The sequence below is a fragment of the Pungitius pungitius genome, chromosome 5, assembly GCF_949316345.1.
Source record: "Pungitius pungitius chromosome 5, fPunPun2.1, whole genome shotgun sequence".
Classification (NCBI taxonomy): domain Eukaryota; kingdom Metazoa; phylum Chordata; class Actinopteri; order Perciformes; family Gasterosteidae; genus Pungitius; species Pungitius pungitius.
In genome coordinates, this window is record NC_084904.1 from 20276944 (window position 1) to 20303126 (window position 26183).

General features: G+C 45.7%; 4 protein-coding genes and 1 pseudogene across 7 annotated transcripts; 3 read left to right on the top strand and 2 right to left on the bottom strand.

Moving 5' to 3' along the window:
* The first annotated feature begins 8 nt into the window (after positions 1 to 8).
* On the top strand, positions 9 to 3539 carry LOC119225195 (cyclin-G2-like). The gene is made up of 8 exons (XM_037482905.2): positions 9 to 161; positions 629 to 752; positions 832 to 969; positions 1119 to 1369; positions 1500 to 1578; positions 1672 to 1770; positions 2075 to 2277; positions 2708 to 3539. Exons 2-8 carry the CDS (start codon positions 630 to 632, stop codon positions 2817 to 2819), a joined length of 1005 nt encoding a protein of 334 aa, XP_037338802.2. The 5' UTR covers positions 9 to 161; position 629; the 3' UTR covers positions 2820 to 3539.
* An 842-nt stretch (positions 3540 to 4381) lies between these two features.
* Positions 4382 to 9657, top strand: LOC119224727 (sia-alpha-2,3-Gal-beta-1,4-GlcNAc-R:alpha 2,8-sialyltransferase-like). The gene is made up of 4 exons (XM_037481982.2): positions 4382 to 4966; positions 5754 to 5876; positions 6538 to 7095; positions 7811 to 9657. Exons 1-4 carry the CDS (start codon positions 4809 to 4811, stop codon positions 8091 to 8093), a joined length of 1122 nt encoding a protein of 373 aa, XP_037337879.1. The 5' UTR covers positions 4382 to 4808; the 3' UTR covers positions 8094 to 9657.
* An 884-nt stretch (positions 9658 to 10541) lies between these two features.
* Positions 10542 to 13481, bottom strand: LOC119224733 (ras-related protein Rab-27B-like; annotated as a pseudogene).
* Positions 13482 to 13574: 93 nt separating this feature from the next.
* Positions 13575 to 18903, bottom strand: poli (polymerase (DNA directed) iota). Of its 3 annotated transcripts, none has more exons than XM_037481989.2 (10): positions 18678 to 18903; positions 18433 to 18564; positions 18185 to 18349; positions 17594 to 17740; positions 17188 to 17427; positions 16919 to 17097; positions 16739 to 16830; positions 16523 to 16656; positions 16216 to 16439; positions 13575 to 13709 (listed from the first exon to the last, which is right to left on the bottom strand). In XM_037481989.2, exons 1-10 carry the CDS (start codon positions 18769 to 18771, stop codon positions 13686 to 13688), a joined length of 1431 nt encoding a protein of 476 aa, XP_037337886.2. In that variant the 5' UTR covers positions 18772 to 18903; the 3' UTR covers positions 13575 to 13685. The 3 variants fall into 3 exon arrangements, with proteins under 3 accessions (XP_037337886.2, XP_037337884.2, XP_037337885.2); XM_037481987.2 differs by lacking the exon at positions 13575 to 13709 and adding an exon at positions 14306 to 15622; XM_037481988.2 differs by lacking the exon at positions 13575 to 13709 and adding an exon at positions 15483 to 15778.
* Positions 18904 to 19093: 190 nt separating this feature from the next.
* On the top strand, positions 19094 to 26175 carry LOC119224730 (RNA exonuclease 1 homolog). 2 transcript variants are annotated; one of them, XM_037481984.2, is made up of 16 exons: positions 19094 to 19315; positions 19655 to 21003; positions 21112 to 21207; positions 21433 to 21691; positions 21897 to 22246; positions 22326 to 22466; positions 22556 to 22670; positions 22747 to 22818; positions 22908 to 23048; positions 23183 to 23296; positions 23428 to 23501; positions 23589 to 23693; positions 23765 to 23880; positions 24012 to 24150; positions 25281 to 25401; positions 25623 to 26175. In XM_037481984.2, the coding sequence occupies exons 1-16, from the start codon at positions 19168 to 19170 to the stop codon at positions 25718 to 25720; spliced, it is 3438 nt and encodes a 1145-aa protein (XP_037337881.2). In that variant the 5' UTR covers positions 19094 to 19167; the 3' UTR covers positions 25721 to 26175. The 2 variants fall into 2 exon arrangements, with proteins under 2 accessions (XP_037337881.2, XP_037337882.2); XM_037481985.2 differs by having other exon boundaries at positions 19094 to 19195.
* The last annotated feature ends 8 nt before the right edge of the window (positions 26176 to 26183 follow it).

Below are 26183 nucleotides of genomic sequence, written 5' to 3' on the forward strand. Positions count from 1 at the left end.
TGTTTATTCAGGGCGGACCCTTTCTTTTCAGCAGAGATCGAGGCTCTTGTTTTCAACATTTACCGACTATCGTCGTAACCAACATGGAAATGTGAAGAGCTGAAAACTGTAAATTATTTGCAGCGTTATTATTTCCTGCACGTCAGAGGCTCCTGGGCAGGGTGAGACGACGGTTTGTTGATTTACGACAGAAAGCTAACGTTAGCTAAGTTAATATTAGCGAAATTTGTCATTATTAATTTTCTAATGCATTCAGCTTTGGGGAATTTATGGATGTTGTTGCTCACCCGAACGTATTATTTCACGATTCGACCAAACCTAACTGTCTAATTATACAGCGTCTTCTGGATTGCGTAATAGCAACCGAGGTGTACGTGACCTGTTTCCAGTTCCTCATTTTGAGATATTTACCCCAAAAGGAATGTCCACATTAACTTTGATTGGTTGAGTGTTATTGTGATTGTAATATTGCACACATTATTCACCTTACCAAGTTTACTGTGCTTACATAACTATGTTATAATTAGAAAAAAGGGGGGGGGGGGGTCACTGATACGTGACTCCCAGTAGGTGTGGTGGGTGACATAATATTTACATACAGACTCTCTCGAAATATTTTGTATTCCAGGATGAGGGATCTTCACGGCATTGACAGCCTGCTCCTGACGGAATTGAAGTCATGTCGAGCAAAAGAGTACAACTTTCTTCCCAGAGAGACCGGCCTGCGGATGATGGAGTCCGCTCCCACTGAGGTGACCCACTGAGCCGCATCCGCTCTCTCTGCTGTGAGGGCCGGCTGATGGGATCTAATGCACGGTTGTGTGTTTTCAGAACCCCAGTGGAGTTTCTGCCAAATGCAGAGACACCAGGGTGGAAGAACTGTGGGGTCTGACCAGTTTCTTTGGCTACAGAACTCAAACGTTTGTTCTGGCGGTCAATTTGCTTGATAGATTCCTCACTATCATGAAGGTAGGAACGTCACAAAGCACTTTCATTGTAATGTAAACAACTTCGGATGTTTTGTGTTACCAGTACGAAGCCAACACAACCGTATTGACTTTGTTCGACCTTGAATCGGGGGGGTATTGGCTCACACTTCTGTTGTGTCATCGTGTCAGGTGCAGCTCAAACACTTGCCCTGTATTGGAGTCAGCTGTCTCCACATTGCGGCGAAGATGGTCGAGGAAGAGAACAATGTCTCGCCCACCCATGAACTCATCCGTATCAGCCAAAGCAAGTTCACTGTGTCGGATCTGTGTCGCATGGAAAAGATTATCTCCGAGAAGCTCGGCGTGGAGCCCGAAGCGGTGACAGCTTTAACTTTTCTTCGCCTCTACTACCCCACCTTCACATTGCTGTCTGCTGGAAGGTAAAGATTTTCTACTTCTCTCCTATCACTGTAGATGCATTGCTCCCGTTGGCATGGAGTTGGTCAAATAGATTCTGCTTTTTGAGCTTTGTGCTGGCGGATCACACTAGGATTCCCTCTATATTTTAAGGGAGGAGATCCCAAGCATTGGGCGACTGGAAGCCCAGCTTAAAGCCTGCTTATGCCGACTTGTTTTCTCTAAAGCAAAAGTAAGAATTGTTCCAGGCGGCAATTTCACAGCATCGCAGCATCCACGCTTTCAGTCCCAGAACTTAACGATCCGTTCCTCTTCTCGTTTACAGCCATCCGTGCTGGCCCTGTCCCTCATTGCCCAGGAGCTTGAAGCCCCCCAGTTCATCACCCTGTCGAAGATTGTACAGCAATTCCAAAGACACCTAAAGGTACGAAAAGAGTAGCCCTGTAACAAGATATTTAATTATCATTTAACTAGTATTTTTTTTACTTTTTATAGTCTGCATATAGCAAAAACTTCACTCAAATCCTCACCCCTCCAATCCTGTTATCTCTTCCGTCTCTCTGCTTTATTGTATGAATACTTTGAATTTCTGTAATTCGCCATGTCATTGTCACTGCCTGGTGCCATGCGCGCACGGTATGTGCAAGAACCCTTGTTGATGACATCATAGTTGAAGAATTTCTCTTGTCTGCCGCTTCTCAAATGTTTCCTGTTTGTCTCCTCCCCAGATCAGCGACGGCGAGCTGCTCCACTGGAAGGAGCTTGTGGCCAAATGCATGACTGAATACTGCTCCAGCGAATGTAACAAACCAGACAACAAAAAGCTGGTTTGGATCGTGTCCAGGAGAACGGCTCAAAACCTTCAGGCCAACCACTTCAGTGTGCCCGCCCTGCCGACTATTCCTGAGGCGATCCGGGACGAGAGTGAGAGGTTAATAATCCACTTTCCCCATTTCCTTCATGCTGAATTCCAAAAAGTCAAACTGCAGTGGTAATGAGATATTGAGGAAACGGTCATGCCTGACTGCCAACAGACACATTGTAAGTCCTGAAACTCGCGATCTAGCAAACTTGCCGATGCTAACGGTAATAAATCACAATACGTTTTTTTTTGTTGAGTTGGACTGGATCCATAAATGGCTCAATTAGTTAAAATCTTGATTTGCTTTCATTTATCAGATCACTTGTGATATATCTTTGAACAATGGCTGCAACTAGCACTTGCTTTGTTTAATCATCCAGTGATTAGTTATTTAGTCTATAAAATGTCAGGCCACCACAGTTTAACAGAACCGGAGTTGACGTCTTCAAATGTCTTTTTCTGTATGATCAAGTGTAAATGGCCTCCTCTTGTCTCATAGTGAGGACTCCTGTGAGGACATGAGCTGTGGAGAGGACAGCCCATGCGGCTCACCAGGAAGTGACGGCGAAGGGGCCTACTTCCCGTCCACTTTTCTCCAACGCCAAAAGTGACGCTTCCTCAATGTGCAGAAGCCACGTCTGCTTGTTTGTCCCTGATTGTATCCGATTGAAGGTAGTCACCCCGTTTCTTAGCAACCTTAGGTTTCACTTGTCGTAACACCTCAGGTACGGCATGTGGCAGGTTTTAAATCATCAAGTGCCTGTGTTGATTCAGTTTACTGTCAGTCTCTTTTTCTGTGTTGATTGCATTGCAATATCTTGGCAGCTTGATGGTGAGGCGTCTCAATTTTCTCTCTTTCCCGAGATGTTCTCTTTGTGTTTGTTTGTGTCCGAGCTCGGGCACATTCATGCAAAATCAGTGGAGCACAAAGGACAACTTGTGTCGGTCATAGACTCCCTCTTGACTGTCACACTAGCACATCCACCATCTTTTTTTACACCTGTTTTTCTACTCACTATAATACATGTATGCAGGATCCTGCTCGAATATGTTACACATATGCACCCAATCCTAATGTGACTTATAGCACATCTCAGTGTGAAAATACCAGACTGTTAGTGCATGGATACATTTAAATATGTGATTATGAACACATTATGTCCATGTTTTTTAAACCAATATAAGCTTATTGTAAAAAAAATGTTTAAAAAAATATTTATAAAATGTAGAAAAAAAAGAGAATCGTTGTGTGAACCCTACATAATGTGTGTTGTATGTGGAAGATGTTGGATGCGAGAAATAACACTTCCAAATAAATTAAGTGCTTTTTATCCTCTTATTTCTTCTGTTTCAGTTCTGTTCGCTTGTGTTTTAAATGGTGCACCGGTGGTCAACTGGGTTGCAGCATTGATATTGCATGGTAACTCATTAAGACCAATGTGAAACGCTGACGTATTCTGACTTTAAAGTCATATACAGAAGATGATTTTGTCATGCTTTAAAATGCTCAGGTGTCCTCATGACACAAACTGCATGTATAATGGATGAGAATTCCTTTTATATCTTGCAGCGATTATGCTGTTAAGCATTAGTTATGCTTCAAACATATATGTTCTGTTGCAAGTTCATGCATCTGCCTATTTCACAATAAAATGTGTTTTATTAATACAATTTCTGATGCATTAATGCGTACATCATTATAATGTTATAGATCGATCTGATTTCAATTACTAAATTCACTGCTCCATATCTTAATATACATTTTATAGATATAATCTGAATCTACACTCTAAACTAGTAACTAGCTGTGATCGAGATGTGAACATTTCTTTCTGTACACTAGGAATTACTAAAGTAAAATACAAAACCCGATTTAATTTAAAAATTCAGTGGTGGAATAAATACTTAAGTATAACACTATCAACATATATCACATTATCACAATTCAGATATACTTAGATACAAAAAAAGGTCGTGCATTGAAGTGTTACCATCTGGTACCAAAAGTAAGAATGGCGCATTTCAAATTAAATTATGTTATATTTTCGAATTATAATAATCAATGCGTCTGTGCATTAGTTGTGTCGTTGTTGTGTATCTGGTACTGTTCAGGTAAAGGAGGATTTCCTTTTGTTTTAACTATAGAACATTTTATTATTGGACAAGCTTCCCTCCATGCAGCGAAGCCTGTCTCACTGTGCGCGTTCGCGCGTGCGTGTTTGTGCGTGGGGATGGTGATGCTGCTGGTGGAGGAAGGGGCTTGTCTTGTACCTCCGCTGGGCGTGTTGACACGCATTCCTGGCTCTCCATCTCCATGATTAAACCGGCGGTCCGGAGGCGAGTCGCCGCGCAGCGTGCAGCAGCGGCCGCAGCAGGAGAAGCAGTCGCGGGGCAATGAGAGTGGACCGAACCGCGGCATCTCCACCATGCAGCCGACTTGCACCGCCGGCCGTCCTCTCTTTTTTATTTAAGGATTGCACGAGCACCGGAGTGGCCGTTCGTGTGTTCCTCGCGGACGCGCGGTGAGCCGACCCGGCCGACGACAACACAGGCCAACGCCTCGCTGCAGCTACGTTACAGGGAATGAAAACGCACCCAAGATGGTCCGCATCGCCAAGGCCCTGGGGTTGGTTATCCTGTGCGTCGCCGTGCTCATACTGTCGCTCATCAGCTATGTGTCCCTCAGAAAAGACAGTCTCTTTGGCTCCTCCAAATATTACATGGGAGGCCCGAGGATCATGTTCCACGCAGGGTTTCGGTGAGTGTTAATCGCAGTGGGGATGCAGATTCTTGTTGTTGTTGTTGTTGTTGTGGTTGTGGCTGTGAATTGAACACACACGGCTGAGTTGGGCCTTGTGTGCACCATTCAACCTGCGTGCGTGATGTGCCAGCTCAACTCGTCACTTTCCCCATCAATTTGGGCCGAAAGCTTCCCCTCAATCAAACGGTGAGCTGTCCAGGTGCTGATGCTGTTGCCATGGGCGATGCATGTGTAAAATACAGCGCAGGGAGGTGCTTGGACTACAAATGGTTGCTTTATCAGCAACATCGCATCCAATTGAGGCGCCTCAAAGGTACATTTACCAATTGAATTTTACGTTCAATTCGGAAATACTAAATAGTAATGTGTTTTCATTAGATTTTTCTCTATACTTCACCCCTCTCAAAGAGATATTTGATTACAGTCCACTTGCTTTACATCCATCTAATCTGGCATTTGAAATGTTAGTAAATTGTCTATAAAGGGATGGTGTTTCATCCAATGCAGACCTTTTCCAGAAGGTATAAGCTTCTCTAAGGGGTTAAACCAGTCAAAGGGATTTTCAACAATTTAACAACCCACGAGTTGTTGACCCAAAAGATCAGATTAATAAATCATAGAAGGATTAATTGCTTCACATATATTTAAATGGGTTTCCGTTGAAATATTAAAACACAAGGACACCTCAGAGAATCTCCTGAATCCTTTTGTATCCCTTTGTGAAACAAGACGAACACAAAAACAAACACAAAGGAGGATGATACATATTTCTTATGGTTTTCAGGTCTCAGTTTGCCATGAATTTCCTGGACCCCTCCTTCATCCCGTTAACCAACGCCCTGAATGAGGAGCTCCAAGGAAAACCGTCCAAATGGAAGTTCAACAAGACGGCTTTTCATCTGCAGAAGTGAGAGACAAAATATTTTTAAGTCTGCCTCTTCTTTTTCTTCTATTTGTCTTCCTGTTGGATAATCAGTAGGTGTTGCTCTGTTTCAGTTAAAGCTCTTATACGTCAAAGGCCACCGGAGGACAAACAGTTCATGAGGAATTTGTGTCTTACTTGAGTCTTTTCATTCCAAATTTGACTTCTACGCCAATAACTATTTTAATGTCTGAATGCCTTTGTTTAAAAATGGAGATTTATGCATATAAGAGCTCTAAATCAATCAAAATACATTTAAATGGAATTGCTACAATAATGACATTTTCATAATTTCCACTTTTCAGATGTGAGAAGTTGCTGCTTTCCCTTTTTTAATAATTTGCGGTTTGAAATGTTGGTTGAAAAAACAAAGGATTGTGAAGGTGTCCCTTTGGGTAATTGTGGTGCATTTGTCACTATTTTTAGAAGTGTTATAAACCAAACGACTAATCCACTAATGGAGAAAACAATCAGCAGATGAATTAATATTATAAATCATTTTCAGTGCTACACTAAGAAGTAATAAATGAGCTTGATCTCAAACGGCTACAACAATGAGATCCTGCTTTTACACATGAACGTATGAATAATAATACTCTACACCATTTCTACACCATTTCTACACCATATTTCTGTCTCCTTTCAGGAAGGACATCTTCAGCTACATCGACATTCCCACCAACTTCTCCCTCACGAAGAGCAGCGTGCGCGTCGGCCAGCTGATGCACTTCGACTACTCCAGCCACAAGTACGTCTTCTCCATCAGCAACAACCTGAAGTCCCTGCTGCCGGACGCCTCCCCCATCCGCAACAAGCACTACAGCGTGTGCGCCGTGGTGGGCAACAGCGGCATCCTGACCGGAAGCCACTGCGGCCCGGAGATCGACCAGGCCGACTTTGTCTTCCGCTGCAACTTCGCCCCCACGGAGGTGTACTCCAAGGACGTGGGCAAGAAGACCAACCTCACCACCTTCAACCCCAGCATCCTGGAGAGGTACTACAACAACCTGCTGACCATCCAAGACAGGAACAATTTCTTCCTCAACCTGAAGAAGCTGGAGGGAGCCATCCTGTGGATCCCGGCCTTCTTCCTGCACACGTCGGCCACGGTGACCAGGACCCTGGTGGACTTCTTTGTGGAGCACAAGGGGCAGCTGAAGGTCGAGCTGGCCTGGCCGGGAAACATCATGCACGACGTCAACAAGTAAGAGTGTCGATCTAATCGGGACTGAATGGAAAGTTTAAACCGGGCCACGGCTTTTGGAGTTTAAATTTAACAGTTAAAAAACGTATGCATGGTAACTTTAGTTTAATTATTGATCATTTGACTACTTTGGGGCCAGACATTTTACTTCATTTGGGCTAATATTAACATGATATAGTCAAACTGATGTTAAATAGCATAAATTCTTTTCATAGCACGATATCCGGCACTAAAAAAAATGTAACCACCATTTAGACCTTCATCATTGAATATGAAATATCCAGTTGACTTAAATGACAGTTACATATTTGGTCGCTGGGATGGTAGGAGAAACAAGCAATACAGGATTGAACATCAGAGGACGCCTTCTAAATGGAAATGGCCAAAACCGTTCCCTGTTTACACATCCAACAGTGTGTCAACCACTCACTAACACTAACGTTACTCTGAGATTTAGGGAAGTAGAAATATATAGTTGCATAAAAAATAGAGAGTAATTGCAAGTATCTCAAATGTGCAAATTAAACAAAGGACTATCCTTGAGTAAATGTACTTTGTTACATTCCACCCCTGCATACACTCATTAGGGAAGTGGGATTATGGTGGATTACGGTGAGGAAGGATTCATCTTTTAATGCTGCTTTTTTAAAGCAATGTCTGATTTCGGATGGTTGACTTGTGTGTCCCCCCCACCCCCACCCCCTCCCGCCCACAGATACTGGAAGACTAAGAACCTCTCCCCGAAGCGCCTCAGCACGGGGATCCTCATGTACACGCTGGCGTCCGCCATGTGCGACGAGATCCACCTCTACGGCTTCTGGCCCTTCGGCTGGGACCCCAACACGGGCAACGACCTGCCTTACCACTACTACGACAAGAAGGGGACCAAATTCACCACCAAGTGGCAGGAGACCCACCAGCTGCCCAGCGAGTTCAAGCTGCTCTACAAGCTGCACAGGGACGGCGTGATCAAACTCAGCCTGACGCACTGCTCCTAGGCTTCTTTAACCAGAGGCGGGGGGGGGGGGGGGGGGGTGTGTGACTCCAGAGATCCGCTCCCGCTGTGATCCGCGATGCATGCTTAAGTGTTCGGGCAGTTTACGACGCCCCTCGCGTTCCAACAACACACACACACACGCCACGCTGCCCGGCGTCGTCACTCATTTATACTCATATATTCGTGTGTGTGGTTGTCTTCGGCGCTGCTCTGTTGCTTCCACGGCTCTCCTTTGCACGGCTGCACGCTCACGACTGTCGGGGGAAGAGGGTGGGGGTTGATCTTCCAGTTGGGTTTAACACAGTGTTGATTGAGTCTGTGCACTGAAATCACTGCCTAATCTCAGGGATGGAGTTAGTTCAGTGTTTTTCTGCAATCAGATCCAAGGCCTCACAGAGAGGTGCATTTCCTGTTTTTAGACCTTTTTTTTTTCTTCCCAGTCTGAGGTTGTCAGACAATCTGCACTGCTCTGGAAGATGGTATTTGTTTACCGTACCGTATATATATATAGATATATCTATATACATCATATATATGTACTGTATGTACATACGTGTACTAGTGTGTCCTTTGCATCCTGTCGACGTGTGAGACTGCCAGCTTATAGTTTTTGGGAGATTCTCTGACCTTTGGAATAGTATTTGACATTCCAACAACAAGCCATAAATTCATGGGCAGAACGATAGGGTGTCAATAAAATACAGCATTTAGAAAATGGTACCGGCCTACATTAGGTTTTGAGACTATAAGAGATTTAAACATGAGTTCCAACAAGTCCATTGCCACGCTAGCGGCTACATTTGTGTCACAGAGACTTGATTTTCAGAATGTTGTGAAACAACACTTACCGCTGTTGTTACGGTATTTTTAACAATATGGATCACTAAACAATTAAAAAAAATTATAACCACAGAGATGCAGTTTTGAAATAGAAAGTAAAATCAATTACAAAGAAACGGGTCATTGATTTTAAACCTTCCTTATGTTTCCATACATGTATGTATGTACAAATCAAGCAAGCACATTTGTTGAGAGTTTTTAGAAATACCCCCAAACAGCAGTAAGTTTTGCGAACACACGTTGATTCCAATGTAACATCAACACATGAGAGTCACGTATTTGGGCTAAAGTTGCACCAGCTGTTTGTAAATCCGTTCCTAAGTTTGTGTGTGAATAACCTTCAACCTTAAAGTGACAACAAGACCTCAGGAACTCATTTGGGCCAAGAAAGAAAACACAAATTGTCCTTTTTACGGAGATTTTATGTAAAAAAAATAAAAAGGGACATAAAGTGGTTATAGTGAAGTTTAGATATTAGATCAGATTTTCTTACCTTTTCTATAGTGCCAGATTACTTTTGCTTCATTTTTTTCTGGTCTAAACTCAGTTAACCCACTGTAGACAAAATAGAGGTGGCAAATCTTCCCAAACTGAAGTATTTCCTCATTATCTTTGTTCAGAATTTAAAGAGTTTATAAATGTATGACTTGGCTTCATATTATGTTATGTAGACGTTCCTCAACTAATTTAGTATTCATGCAGTTTAGCGCAATTGGCAGATAAAAGTCATAAAGTCATCTGCGTATAAGTATTATTTCTGCCGTGCGATTTCACATCTCCAAAGTTTACATTATCGCACATTTCAGATGTGCGGAACTCAACATGAACTTTTTTACTCTTAAACCTAATCAGATCTTATATGCTGAATAACTTTGTCACTTGGTTTCAATCAGCTATACCAAAACTATTGCACCAGCAGTTTAGTCTGTGTAAATATTTACAGCAGAAACAACTAGTTGTAAGACATTTAGCAAAGAAGAGGCAGCAGAGGGTACCACAGCTTCTCGTGACTTAAATCCTGGCGCTAACGTGGCAAAAAAACAGCAGGAAAAGACATCATTTCAACACCCAAGGTTTACCACTAATTCAATTAGGAAAAATGACTAAAGAACCAGATACTCTATTTGTTACACAGCGTTTTGTTGACTGGGGAAATGATGTAACCATACTGAAGCCAATATTTGTGACGGAAAGCGAAGAAATGAATGAATGTCACATGACCTACTGCGTCTCGTATTAGTAGCATGATCCATCTGAATTACATTTGCATGAGAGGCACAGACAAATGTTTTAGGCTAGTTTTTATACAACCCTTTTTGAAGAGCGTTTTGAGGGGGGGAATTGTGGTTATTTGCTATTGTTTGTAACGCGGTGGGTGTATTCCTTAAGAATGTCTTCATATGAGAGGCGTTCGAAAGCTGAAAATAGAACCCAAATATATTCCACGTGGGACCAAACCCCTGAAGATCGACTCACAAAATTAACAAGCTTTATTTTTTTGTAAATGTAGATAATCGGGGGGGGGGGGGTTCTTGCAAAACAGTCCACCCAGTCATGCCTGAGCGATGCAGACGGGTGCCTTTTGAGGGGGGGGGGGGGATGAGGAGGGGGGGGGCGTGGAAAGCCGGCCACATGACACACGTCTCATGACTCTGCTAACAAGGCCGAAGGGTTAGGAATGAGTGATTCTTGTTGGGGTTTTTTTTTGGGGGGGGGGTTTTCTGAAACATTTCAGAATGTTGAGTCTCGTCTCCACGCAGTCGCCACCATGAATCTACATAACCGATCAAAAAAACAACAACATTTTAGCTGAATAGACGGTTGTTTAATTGAACTCATTAGAATTATAGATGTTTCATCGGGACGTCACAGCTACACGTATGATCATTTCTGTGCTCCTTCCATAGGAATGTTTTGTAGGTTCACCAAAGACAGTGTGTTCAAAGGAGACATTTTAGCTTCAGAAAGATCGATTGGTGACAACTAAAAAGTATTAGTGTACAATTATTGGATTGTCTCCTTTTTTGATGTTGAATTAACACTTTTTGTGGCACACAAATCTTCTTTTTATTTTTATTGTATCGTTTTATTTTCTTTATGACTCCATGAATGTCCTTCTATAGAATCCACTGACATGAATGCAGGTCATTTTACTTTTCTGTCTTATTTTAAACATAATCTATGTGTAGAATGTGTTTAAACAATAATGATGCTAACAAAGTCTGTGAGGATTGTATTTCCAGTCCGAATACCGGTATAGCTTTTAGTGCATTACATGTAAATGACAACACAGGGACATATAAATAACCCTAAACAAAAAATCTTCATTCCAAACGCAGCACTATACAGGATTTGTTCCAACAACCCTTTAACATTCTTGTACTTGTGTTCAATCTGCATGCCAACTTTGTTCCATAATGCATTAAAAAAAGCTTGGCTGCTTAGTATGTACATGTCGTAAAAAAAAAAAGAAGAAAAAAAGTCATAGATCATGTCAATGACTTTGCTCTCTTGGTTGTTCTAACAAAAACGATCATTCATATAAGAAATGTAACCATGTCTTAAGTGTTTTTGATTATAATCCATGATAAATATACGTTATGTGCCTGCATATTCCTTTCATCAATGGCTCAATGTGTCAAATAAAAACAGTATTTTCCTCCGATGATGAATGGAATTTTCACCTGGAAAACGACCACTTGATGCATTTAAAGCATCCAAGTTCTTACAATACCAATAATCACTCGCTACCTGACAGATTGGTCTTACTGTGTTGTACGCTGTTCCTCTCTCTCTCCCTCTCTCTCTCCTCTCAGAATGCACAGGCTGTGATAAATTACGTGACGGACAGCAGATGTGAAGTGAGGAATTCACGCAGGAACATCAGCAGGCACACGGCCGCCTGACGGGAGCCTCCTGGACTTCGCGGCTGGCGACGGGGCTGCCGTTGGGTTCGGAGCTGGGCACCACCTGGGCGCTCTGCTCCATCCGCTTCATCACCAGGTCCAGCAGGGTGGTCACCGCCTGGTCCACGTCCACACCCGACACCGCACTCGTCTCAAAGTACGGGATGCTGAGGGGAAGCGGAGAGAGGCGTTAGTGTACCTAGGGTGAATTCAGGTGAAACTATTCAGTAAAAAAAAAAAAAAAAAAGCAAAACTCTAAAAAGCAAAAGTTTCCTTTCACTTATTTCATGACCAACCCACATTCCTCTCGGGACTTTTGGTGGACAGTTTGGAGACCACTGCCCTGAATCAGATATTAAATGCTCAGGAGGGAGATGGGCGGCTCACTAGCACCACCGTGTGGTGGACCGGTGGAAGAGGTAAAGTACTACGCCATCCCTAAACTGACTCAACTGAGGGCGACCATCTACCTCGGCTTAGATCCGTTTAATCCAACACTCCACGTCATCTTGTGCCTCACCCGTATCTCTCCGCCAGGTCTCTGGCCTGTCTGGCCTGAACATCCCTCACGTCCAGCAGGTCTGCCTTAGTGCCCACCAGCACGATGTCAGGGCTGTCGCAGTACGCGTTGGCCTGCAGCTGACCTGAAACGAGGAGAAAATCCCCAAAAGACGTCTCAACTTTGACATTCCCCCGCTGAGTTGATCCAACTGAGAATATCGATCTGCAGCGTGGGGGGGGGGGGGGGGGGGGGGGGGGAGAAGACACGTACTCATCCAGTTCCTGACGTTGAGGAAGCTTTGCTGACTTGTCAGGTCGAACATCAGCAGGAAGCCCATGGCGTCTCTGAAGAAAGCGGTGGTGAGGCTGCGGAACCTAAACAAGTGATTATTTGTCAAGTGTAAAGCTCTATTTGTCCCAGAAAGAAATATCTGTCCGATAGTTTGTCCAATATCTTGTAACGCCATCCATGGACCCCCCGGCATGGGATTTTGGCGACCCCCTGACCTTTCCCTTTAGCGCCCCCACGAGCTTGAGATTTGTATTCTCGAGTAAAACATTAAAAAAAACGAATGCATGATTTGGCGTTAAAATCATCCATTAGTAGAAGACTGGGCTTTTTGGGGAGGGACCTTAAAGAGACAGCATCTAAAACGCGGCGTTTTGCTTTATTCATTACACTGGGGACACTCCCAACAGCCTGCGCTTATTTTGTTCAGATCCGTTAGAGGTTAGGAGTAGCCAAAGTCAGAAATATTTAAAATAAGACGTTTGCAACATAAAAGGATAAATTTACCTCTCTTGCCCCGCTGTGTCCCAAAGCTGAAGGTGCACTTTGAAGTTCTTCTCGGTCTTCCCATCTGCCCCCTCCCTGCGTACATCTGAACCAAACCACTTTAGTTCCACGCATCCCCCCCCCCCCCCCAAAAAAAAATCAAGAATCCCACATACGACGGCGGCGAGCGTCACTCACCACTCTCTTCTCCCGGAAGTCGATGCCCACCGTGGTGGTGAACTTGGGGTTGAACTTGTAACTTGTTGTCGGTGTAACTGTAGAGGAACGTGGTCTTTCCCACCCCAGAGTCCCCCAGGGCCAGCAGCTTGATCAGGTAGTCGTAGTCCCACTCAGCCATAGTGCAGCAGAGGGCTGCACACACACACACACACACACACACACACACACTCAGATGAACTCACAGTGCAACGCTGGGGCTGCTTCGGTGGAACCAGGAGAGTTGGGAGAGGTGAAATCGCACGAGGAAAACAGCAGAAAAGACGTGTGGAACAGTTCCTCCCCGCGAGCTTGGCTTCCTTCAGTCTGAGGCTGCGTTAGGCTTAGCGGGACGTCACAGCTCCACGCTCATTAGGCCCTGATGAAGAGAAGGGGCCGGCGCATGACTCGAGCTGGCTTCCACATGAGCAGTCAAATGTCACGCCTGGTGATTCCCCCCCCCCCAAGATTTAACAGAGAGAGGATAAAAAAAAAAACAACACAGTTTGGTGGACGTGACTCTTTTTATGGACTCGGGCTCCATTAAAAATGACATTTCTTTCCCAAAGAGATGGCCGCAAACCACACTGAAGCATATTTGGCATATTGAGAACTTTAAGGGTGCATGAGGGCATTGAGTGTAACACAACAGCAGGACGAGCGAGAGTCTAGACTCACTTCCCACGTGCATCTTAAAAATGGCATTGTGTTCTGTGCCAATCGGCCGCGCCGAGCCCTCTAAGCTGCAGCAGCGTGGACCTTAAGAAACGCCCACTGACACAAAAAGCTCCACTTAAAATGACAACACAAAGCAACATACCTATAGGAGTCTAACTTAAAAGAGGAAGGGCCCGAATTGCCGAAAATAACCTCATTGGTGATGCAATGGCACGTCCTGAACGCCCCCCCCCCCCCCCCCTCCCGATAACCTCCATGTGATCCAGGCAGGAGTCACAGGTCAGCAGGACCCTGTGCTCACAGACCTTGTGTTTTCTGGCTCTTTGAAAGGTGGATGTCAATGAATAATAAGCCTCTGTGGGAATCGTGAGTAATGAGTCCACCACTTCTAGAGGCTTAGTGAAGTAATCCTGCTTCTCCAAACAGAATGAAAACAGTGAACCTGACGCTAAAGATCTAATTAAGGTATGCGTCACAGTTTGAATGTGCTGCTTTGCACATGGTAACTTGAGGAGGTGAAAGGACGTTTCACACGTTATGTTCAGGGCACAGAGAGATCAAAGCCGTTTGGAGAGGTTTTGAAATAATGATAACTTTTATAAACAACACTCTTGTATTCCAATCCAGCAAATAACACGCACAATAATACTGAAAAATACTCAAAAGCGAGACAAAAACATTCAAAGGTCAATTATTTACAGGTCATTCATCTTTAAAGCATTCATTGAATTTAGCTAGTGAACGACTAACGGCCACTATTCAGTGTGTCGTATTTATTAACAAAATCAATGATTGAATTTGTTAATTCAATACATTGAGTCGAATGTAATTATAACCACGTTTCCTATTTCTTAAATGTTCTTATTCTTGGCCTGATCCTGTTGTCGTACATAACGCTGCTGTTTTTCTAGGTGACACATGTGTATTTGCACTCTCCTAAACGACAAGCTTGGCCCTCTAACTGCGTTTAAAATACTTCAACAAATTGTTTCCCTGGCTGCCTTTCCTTGCGGCCTTCCTGTCTGCGGGCCTCCTGGACGACGGCGTCTTCAGGACCGGCCTCCGTCGCCGCCACTCGGACATCAACTCCCTCCGGACGTCTGCCGGGAGCTGTGAAAACACCTCGGCGTCGACGCCTCCCGGGAACTCGCAGTCAGGAGGCCGAGGGGCCGGCGGCCTCCCGTCCTCCGCGACGTCCCCCGCCGGAAAAGCCCCCGAGGCCTCGGCCTCGTGATCCGCGGCGGTCGGGCCGGCGCTTTGGGCCGATTGGTTCCGGGGGTCGCTGGGTGCCCGTGGAAGAGGGCCGGCGTGGGACAGCAGCTCCCGCTGGATCTCCTCGGGGAGGAGGCCGAACACCTCGGCGTCGACGTTCGGGGGCAACGGACGCGCCACGGCGACCTTTGGGCCCGACCCCGCTGTGCCGCGCGACTCTTTCGCAAGCGGGGGCTTCTTTGAAGCAACAACAGGCCTCTGTTTTCTTTTAAGCCCTTGAAAATCTGCCCCGGAGCCACGAGGGATTTCTGTGGGTCCCGCTTTGTGCGGCGGGGTCGGTTGAGTAATCGAGCGCTGAGCGCTGAGCTGATGATCGCTATCCCCACTCCGAGAGGAGGCCTCCTATTGGAGAGCGAGGATTAAAAGGAAATTCGGAAGAACCAAAACACTATTTGTAAGAAGAAGAGACGATTGTGTCGGCATCATTTAATAGCACAGCGTGACAGGGGAGGAGATCTCTATCAGCATGAAGTCATCTGCCGGAGACTTTTGCAGGACCTTTTTTTGGAAAAATAAGGAATTTGCTCACTGGTTGGGAAAAAGGTTTTGATTTGACTTCATCGAGCCCCTTTCATTTCAATTTTTTCTTCGACCAAACCATTAATTGAATAATAAAAAAAAGATAATAAGAAGGGTGTAATCGTTGACCCTATTTAAGTTAACGGTGTAAAACACCTCCTAACTGCAGGAAATTAACCCCCAAAAACACTGACTTTACCTGCAGAAAGAAAGACAAAATATTTAAACCTCTCATAAAACCCTTTTATGTTACGTTTACCCATATTATTGATGTTCTGTTTTCTGTGTAACCATTTCTTCATTGATTTAATGTGATTCTCTATGTAGTCTCGTGTTGCTCATCAATTGGAAAACAAGAAAAGAGACAAACTTGTGTTTATAGGTAACCCAAACCCAGTCTACTTGACCCGTGTTACCTGACTTTGCGGTGAGAAGATATCCGTTCCTTTGGGAGGCGAGCTCTGCGTAAAGAAAGACGTTATGGAGCCCCTTCCGCCGGCCGCCGCTCCCCTGGCCTGCAGGTTGCTGAAGCAAACGTTGATGAGAGTGAGGTGGAAGGCGGCGCTGCAGTCCACCATCTTGTGGAAGAGCTTCATGGCCAACGCGACCAGCTGCCGGACCGCAACGCCGTCACCGCCGCCTGTGGACGCGTTACACCACGTTAAGCCACCGCGTTGGATGTGGGGATGTGAGACCGTGTCCTTCCTGGGAGCCAGGGCTCACCGGAGGGGATCTTCTGACCCACGTGGTTGGGAATGGGACACTGTCGGCTCTCCCGCCCGAACCACTTGTTGGTTGCCGAGTATCTGCGGACGGTCAGCCGGAGGGTTTGAGGCTGCCTGCCATCTTTGTGCATCCTAGCGTTCAAAAGATAACCCATGGTCAGATTCCGTGGATCGAGCTTTAATTACATCCACCGTCAATCCACCAACGGGTCACCTCTCCGTCAGACTACTCAGGAGCTCTTGGATCTTTTCCGAAACTTCTCTGGTTGTTGACATTTTCTTGAAGGAGTCTTCGTCACTGAGAGACTGAAACGTGAAGGGGATGCTGATTAGGGAAAAGTGAGGCGAGATCGAGCAAGTGGGACAACAAGGTTTCAGGTCGTTTTTTGTCTACCTGTGGGGCCCCGGTGGGGGCGACGGGCGAGTCATCGACGCCGAGGGCCAGACTCCTCAAGCGCCGGGCAGCGGGACCTCCGAACTCCTTCGCCAAGTCGTTCAACGGGAAGAGCTGAAGGTCTTTAACGCCGACCATTCCCAGGGCTTGAAGTCGCTTCGCTGTTTGGTGACCAACCCCTTAAAGAATATGTCGTCAGGGATGTTTTTAAAAAGGGAGTTACACGTGCCATAAAAACCTAAAAAAAAAAGACGCACACTAAAGTTTACCCGGTACTTGGCGCAGGCCGCTCAGGGAGCCCATGATGTCACCGACGTTCTCAGGCAGCAGGGTGGTTTGCTGGTTGGGTTTGAAGGCGCCCGACACCAGTTTGGCCAGCAGCTTGCTGGTGGCGATGCCCGCGCAGCCGGTCAGACCCAGTTTGCCGTGGATGGCGTCCCTCAGCTCCGCTGCAACGTGCGAACCTAAAGCCAACCTCGGGTGGTCGCTCGCTTTGGTGGCGTCTGCACCTGAGCAGGAAAATAGAGAAGAAAAAAAAAAAACGTAACAAGAGAATCCAAAAGTATGGTTTCCGTGCGGTGTGAAACAGAGAGTCAAATGCAAATCTCTCTAAGTTTAAGCTCATTTCCTGGTTTCCGTGAGCCAGATGTACAGCCACACACCGGTGTGACTCACTTATGTGGTTGTACACGTGTCCTTTGAAGGAAAAGCGGTTGGACGCCGGCGTCTCCGCTAGCCTTCTTTCTACCATCTTTGTGATGTCCATGAAGTTTTCATCAAATCCCAGCCGCTCTACCAGTGGACAGAAGGAAACCAGCAGCTCTGGATGGAGGACGGGAAAAAGGTCGGAAGGAAATGAACTGTAGGAATAGGAACTGTAGATGATATTTTGAATTTCTCAAATATACACTAAACATTCATCAGAGATTAGTGAGAGCTTGACGCACCAATGTGTGTAAAAGAGGAACTCGTAACTATGGCAGCATGTTGCTTTTGCGTTGCACTGTAGATTTTAGAGGTTACTGTAACTCACAAATGTTCAGCCTCTGACACCAGAACCTGATATTGAGTTGATTCTATCAATCATTAGTTTCCTGCTATCACCCTGGACCCACAGATGAGAGATCTAGGGCTCCATCTGACAGATGAGGCGTCATCTCTGTATTGTGTGTGATTTCTCCACTGAACCCTGAACCTCGAATCTTTTGTGAACTATTTTGCACTTTGTAGTGGAAGACAGTCTAAGTTAGCTCAGACCCTGCCTACCTGTCAGTTTATACGAAATGTCTCTGTAGTGTGTCAGGTCTTCTCCTTTAACCAGCACCAGCTGAGGACATTTCTGCTTTGCATCAGTCACTGACATCAGCTTGGTGACCCCGTGACCTCTTGCCACATAGTTGCAGGTCACTATGATGTATTTCTGCTGAATACCTGATGATTTGAGAGACATTATTGAACCACACAACTCTTTTTGTCAACATATTTTCTTCCACCACATAACGTGTTTTGTGTACCTAAAGGGACATCTCTCAGTGCAGGGTTTCTGAGCATTTCCACCTGAGCGTAGAAGCAGTCCAGGTCGAAATGCAGGATGACTCTTTCACCAGGTGTTGCTCCTGATGTTCTGTTGAGGCTTGCATCTGAAACTACGCAGATTATACGTACAATAATTGGCACGCTGCATGTTAGACACAACCCTGTTTCTACCTGCATGAAGCCAGGTAATAAACGTCATGTTTATAAAGTATTCACAGTTTACCGGAAGCTGCGGCGGGTCTGAGCGGGACGGAATCCACGTAACTGTTATTCCACTCAGTTTCATCCTCTCCCGTGTCATCACCGCTGTTATCCATTCTAAAAGACACGAGTTGTGTGCGTTTCGAAGGTATTGGTGTCCCAAATAAGACTGGTAGATGGTTGTGGTTACGGAAGGGGGACAATTCACCCAGATGTGTTGAGGGTGGTTTTGTGCAGCAGCGCCACCTGTCGACCGGGAGGGACTACGGCGACAAAAAGAACTGCAAAAAACAAACTCATTTGTGTCATTAACCGGGCTTTTTACTAGTTTTATTTACACCAAAAGTGAATATTCAAGGAAGGACAAGTGTATTTTTTAATTTTGGGTTTAATGTAGGGCTCGCCTGCGACTATATAAATTAGGCTGACGTCACCGGAGGGCTCAGTTGGAGCACCTGTCGCGCGCGCGCCGATCAATTAGTCGAAACCAACCCTTTCAGCGGTGTTTCCCGATGTTCCCCTCATCTGGTCTTTTCTCTGGTATAAATTGTCCTTTTTCAAAACGTGCGTGTGAGCGGCCTCACTGTTTGTACAAACATGCCAAAGAATTGCGGGAAATGTTTGGTGACTCCCGTCAATCACCGGTAGTTGGCTTTGCAGGTCAGTGCTTTGTGATAACGTGAGCTGCTAAAAATGTCACGTGTCCCTCAACTTGTCAACTTTTTAAAACAATTCTTTACTAAATCACTTTTGCATTTAAATAAGAAATGCACTCTTTCTTTCTTGATATTGTTTAGCAACTATTTTGTTCTCATCCCTGAAATGTTACTTTAAATTAGGCACATTGCACACAGAAATAAACCCTTGGGTTGTAAAAGCACTATTTATGGTTGTGAAAATATGCATGATGTCACACTGCTACATGTCCCCCCCCCCCCCCGCCCCTGCCAGCACTACCAACATGTTATTTAAACCTGTTTTATATTCCTCTTTGTACAGGGGAGCAAAACTGTTATCCATTGAATGACGAGACCAAAGATGACTCCCTCCAGGAGCTGGAGCGGATCAACAAGGAGATTGAAACCGTACGGCACGAGGTGGAGCAGGAGCAGAGACGACTGTCCCGTTACCAGACCGTACTGGCAGACGGCATAAAACCTTCGCCCACAAAGTCTGAGGCTGCAGGTAAAAAAATGGAAAGAGGTCCGTCGTCGTGCACGGGCTTAACTCGCTCATCTTCCAGAGGAAAGAAGTACGTGGTCGACAACTCAAAACCGAGGACTGATCTGGAGTACGACCCTCTGTCCAACTTCTCTGCCGGCTTGAGGTCAGGTAAAGAGCATAAGGGGAAACACGGGAAAGATTTGAAAAGAGAGAGAACCGTCGCGGGTAAGTCTCCGCCCTCCCGGTTGCCATCTTCAGAGCCCCTCGACGACTCTAACGAGGACGATGACCTGATCATTGACATCCCTCCCTCGCCTGAGAGGAAGAGAGCGAGAGCTCCCAAACCCGTCGACGTTGTTGCTGGAAAACCCACCCAGAATAAAGCCAGGGTCAAAACGGAGCCCGCTCTACCTCTGAAAGCAGACGCGTGCGAGGCCGCAGCCTCGCCGCCGCCAAAAATGGAAATTAGTAGAGGGCATAGTAACTGCAATGACGAGAACATTCGAGATTTGTTTAGCCTTTACGAGAGTACAGAGCGTGAGATTGTACCAGTTGACGGGGGTGCAATTGATTTAACTGGCTGTTTAGAAGAAGTGCGAGCTCGCCCTCATGCTGAGAAAGCAGCGGAGACGGGTCCGGAGCCCGCGAGTCCTCCTGCCACCGCGGACCGGCAGGACACCAACAGCAACAACCTGTTTGCGGAGGAGGCCGACAACCCGTTCCAGGTGGACCTTTCTCAGTGGGAGCTGCCCCATTGCGTTGGGGATAAAATGAATCGGTTTCACCCAAAGAATTCCCTTTTTGACGACCCTACGGGCGCCAAGCAGGTCCTGAGCGCAGAGCAGCCCGCTCAGAACTGGCTCAGTAACCAGTGGCTGCCAGAGATGCCACAAGGCCCGGATACGCCAGGCCAAGTGCCAGGGCAGGTGCCAACAGAACCGGCTTGGGCAAACGGAGACGAACTGATAACTGGACAGCTTTTTGTGACTGAGGAGGATGACGAGGGGGAGGAGGAGGAGGAGGAGGAGGAGGAGGAGGTTATACTCATTGCTTCCAGCTCGGATGAAGACGAGCTCAAATATTCTGAGGTGGAGCTGTCCGACAGTGATCCGATGGAGGAATGCTACAGGATCTTCATGGAGGCCAACGAGGAGCAGGGGGATGAAAAGCAGCCCGACGTGTCTGTAAGGATGCCGTAAACCTCGCGGGCCCCAGATGAGGACGTTTCATTAGCGCTTACTGTCCTGACAATCTGTTCCCCTCCAACATTTCTCGCATCCACACATTTTTAGGTTGCCGCCGATGTGGAGAAGCCAAAGTTGAGCGTCAAACCCCAGGAAAGCCTGCCAGGAAAGAAGAGGGTGGCTCATGATGCCAAACATACAGAGGTACATGCTGCCTTAAAAGTGATTACTTTAAAAACATGCATATTTGTTGTTTTCAATATCAAGCAAGCACACTGTATATTTTGACTAGTTTTAATGATCAATACAATCACGTAAACTCTTCTAAAACCATTGACACATTTCTATCTTCTACTATATATTTAACCACAAATAAATAGATATAAATTTAAGATGCACATTTTCAGAATTTTCATTTTGTGTTTGCAGCCGGGGGTTAAGAGCAGACCTCAGCCCCAGGTGCTGGTTCCCCTGCGGGCGCCAACAATGTCAGGATTTACCTCCCAGCCCTCGACCACCTGCAAGATCCAGCAGGTGCAGCACAGAGCCTCCGCGCTGACTGCTTCGCTCAAAGGCGGTCAGGCCTTTGTGGTTTCCTCCGGCTACCAGAGGAAGCCAGAGACCCAGAGTGCGTCTCTTCCTTCAACTCCAACCACTGAAAACCTGCAGTCTGCTCCGGTACAAAACGGTAAGCATTTGTTGGCTGTGGAGGAGGAAATTAATGAAGGCTTACGCTTATCAGTGCGTCCTCAGCGTTGATGAATCTCAAATCGACGTGGACGAGAGTAAGGTCGAGTCTTTTGTCTCTTAACTTAAAGCCTCATTTCGTTCCTGGTTTTAGATGGAAAACGTTTCCTCCTAGAGCGTATTTTTTATTTCCTCTCCTTCTACAGCTCACGTGAACTACATATCTCTGGGAACCGCCGTGATTGGAGTGGACAACAACCTCCACCTGATCCTCCCGGAGGGCATCTTCCCTCTGCCGGTCTCCTCCTCGGCCTCCTCCGGCCAAGTTGCTTCAGTGCTCACCCCCATCAGCCATGTGACCACGAGCGCCGTGGCCGTGAGGCAGATGTACCACGGCCCCGCGGTGACCGCCCTGCAGAGGTACCGCACGACGGCCCCGGTGCTCATCCCCGCGCCGGCGCGCAAGCCGTCGCTGGCCTCGGCCTTCGCGTCGTCGCATCCGAGTCCCGCCGCCGCCTTCGCCGCTCCTCAAGCTGCCGTCCACGCCGCTGTCAAGGTGAGTTCCGCGCGGGAAGCGGCCCGTGCGTCGGGCGTCTGTTGGAACGTCGATGATGGATTTGTCCCCCCCCCGTCAGCCGGTGCCTGCTAAGCGTAAACTGAAGCAGTGCGAGGCCGCCAAAGACAAAGTGCCCCACGAAATCCGACAGCGGTACGTCAACATGTTCACAGAGGAGTTCCTCAAGGCCACGGCGAATGTCAATGAAGCTTTTGAAAAGGTGAGATTCTGCCACTTGTAAAAATCCTCAATGACGAACAGCCGAGGAGTCGCTCTTGACCTTGTTGTTGTTGTTGTTGTTGTTGACAGGCGCTTGCTGAAGAGAAGGCCGTGTACAATCGCAGTGTGAACAAACTGAAATATCTGAGTGTTGCAGTGAACGCGCTGAAGAAGCTGAAGAACCAAAGCGCTGTTTCAGCGAAAGGTGAGAATTTCTGGAAAGAACGATTACCACAACATATGATCTGCTTATTGAATCTTATTTTTTAATTCTGCTGCAGATGAAAATGAAGTCAAAAGCCAACGATCTAAAGGCAACATTTCACTTAATCTTAATAAGTTAAAGGCAAACGGTGAGGATAAGTTTCTTTTTTATTTGAGTATTTGAATATTTCATTTAAACATCATCACGGCTTCTCCTTGAAATGTATTTCCTCACCAGATGACAAGGCGTTGTATGAGAGTTTAAAGGACTACATTTTGACCGAGGAAAGGCTGGTTGAGGGCAACTTTCCAGTCCAGCACCCAGAGAACCCCGGCTGTGCTGTCCTCTTTGTAGACGGCAAGAAAGGCATCACGGACCGTGAGTGAAGACCACCATGTCACGCTGTTCCCGTGTTCGTCCACCAGATGGCTCCCTCCACTAGTGCTCTGCCTGCAATGAGGCTCGCTTTACTCTGCACTCATTTTCATTTTAATTTGTTGTGTTGCCTAAAGCCCTCAAGAGGATCTGCTGTCGATGTGGATCCACATACTCCGTGAACCAGGCGGGTAAACACACTCGTAAAGAGGAGTGTAATTACCACCACGGGAAAGGGGTCACGAAAAAAGGTGAGTATTCCATAGTTTTCATGGCTTTTTCAAAAAAAAAATGTATGTTCAACCAATCGAACGGTAATTCATAATGTCCATATAAAACTCTCACTATGTGTTCATTGTGTGCATGTTTTAACGGTTGACAGTGCCAGGTGGCGTGGAGACGCGCTACAGCTGCTGCGAGGGAGTGATGGGAGCGCCTGGGTGTCAGGTGTTCCAGGTACAAAAACGCCGAATATTCCGTAACAGGATTCTCGCCTCGAGCCTCATCGTCTGGATTTTCTCTTTTTTTTTCCCGCCTTGCCAGGTGCACGTGCACGATTCTGTCAGCCTGGATGGGTTTGTGTCGACCGTTCCCAGGCTCCCCTCGGACACCAGCTGTCCGGGGGTCTACTCCTTGGACTGTGACATGGTGATCAGCTTTTCTTTTTTTTCCTCTTCCCAGCGTTGAGCGGCAAACTCAAAACTTTCTGTCCTCCGTAGTGTTACACCAATCGCGGACTGGAGCTGTCCAGGGTGACCGTGGTCAACTGGCGCCTGCAAGTCGTCTACGACACCTTCGTCAGACCGGATAATGAGGTCATTGACTATAACACCAGGTAATATGTATTGACTCAAATACGTTACTGCAGGAGCACAGTTAAATCCAGTAGTTTTGCCAATAAACTGAAAGACTTTAGGATTTTACATGACCCAGTAAAGAGCCTGCGTGACACTCTTCTTGTGAAAGGTTTTCGGGCGTCAGTGAGGAAGATGTGAAGGGTAACCGCACCTCCCTCAGAGAGGTGCAAGAGACCTTATTGAGCTTCATCAGCGCCGACACCATTCTGATTGGACACGGCCTGGAAACAGACCTCTGTGCCCTGAAGGTGACTATTATTACCACACCTTTTTGATTCTTTCACTGCACACATTAGATTGGATGTCGGATAGCAACCTTAAACATTTGTTTTGTTATTTCAGGAGTAACCCTGTGCATAGTTTATTCATTTCAATACAATGTTTTGTAGTTGTGTTTTTTCCACATTTCCAAATCTTGTTTTTGTCATTAGTTAATCCAGGTAGCAGTATAAACATTTCCTACAGGATGATAAGTGAGGAGGTCGGGTGGTTGAATGCACAGTCAGTCAGGCTTTGGTTCCTGCGATAGTCAAGTCAGGGGTGGACCAATACCAATTATATCCACCTCTTGTGGATAGGGAGATAATGGATGAAGGTACAAGGCATTGATGACATATCACTGAATTCACTTGACAAACAGAATTACAAACAGTTCTAATATAGAAAGTTATAAAGTAACATTTCTCGGCAGATGACTGTTGGGAGAGTACAAAAAAAAAAACTAACCTAAAAAAATATATACTGTAAAAAGTCACCTGTAAGAGTCTCAATCTTAAACATTTGCCAGACAAGAGAAGGACAACAAGGTTGTGGACGATGGGCACGGTGTTGTGGTCTATCAGATCACAGTATAACTGGACGGTAACTGTTTATCACGTCTGTTTTTATCTAGAATTTCACTATCGGGGCTGAAGGTAAAGCTCCGTCATGGTAACTGCCTGGTGACTTTTAATGTGCTCTCTAATACATTTATTGTCCAAAACCACATTAGTTGAAGCCTACAAAACCTTTGTCCTTGCTTGATGGCTCACTTGCACGTTTGCTGAGCGTGCATTCTTTTGCTCTCACATTAATATTAGACCTTCCACTACATAATGGAAGCTGAATTGTTTATTTTTTTTATCTGATTTTCTGGAACAGCCTGAAGACGACAAATACTGCAATGTTGTGCTGGTCTATTTGCTATATCTTTTAATCCGATTATATGTTTTAAGTGTTTGACCAAGTCTTGTTTGCGTTCAACATCATGTGACCAATGGTTTTATAAGTGAGACTAAAAATCATCATCTTCTGGGCCCCTGCTGGTGGGCTTTGCCTTTGGCTGAGTTTGCAGCCTCTCCAGGATTAAGTGCTTTAGCTATCATCCTCTTTCCTTTAGTTGCTCCATGGGACGGTGGTTGACACATCGGTGGTCTTCCCTCACCGTCTGGGCCTCCCTCACAAGCTGACCCTCAACAACCTCACAGCTGAATATCTCATGAGGATCATCCAAGAGAGTGGTGGGTCATCATGGCAAACCGCAGCCACCGGATGTCCAATGGGTTCACACTCTGCCATACATCTGAAATTGAATCCTAATTTAAATAAAGAAATGCATAACAATCCGATTACAATAACAGAGTGCGAATACCACCAAGACTTTTTCTTTAATTTATAAATAATTGTTTCCCCCCCCCTCACTGTGTACATCTAACTAAATACGCGATAATGTTTCTCCCAGTTTGTGGCCATGACGCTGAGGAGGATGCTGCTGCCTGCATGGAGCTTATGTTATGGAGACTCAAAGAAGATGGAAAAATGAAGAAATTATGGATATAATGCTTGATAATCCCCAAACTGGTGACCCATGAATAATGTAGACACTATTATGGATATTTGCCATATCTATTTCTGTCCTGTTGATGTGGGAGGGCTGTTTATTTTTTCTGTTACATTACTTAATTTTGTGTTAAAATGGTAATACCTGTATATACATTTTTATTTTCAGCCTGTGTCCATATTTGTGAAAGTCTGAAGGGGTGGGGTGTCAGTATTATCCCAGTAAAGGCATGTATTGAAACCTGTGTCTGTTATTGTTAACGAAGTTACACCAACCAATGAACACTCATCGTTAACTGCTTAATTGGCCTCAGGTGCAGTTATGCAAATTAGCTCACACCTGTTTGCAATTAATGCAATTACAAGTCATAGCCAGAAGAGCAAATGTGTATATTGCATGCAAATACATGATATAAACATTTTAGAAGATAAGAAAAGATTTGACTGGCGTGTTACATTCATG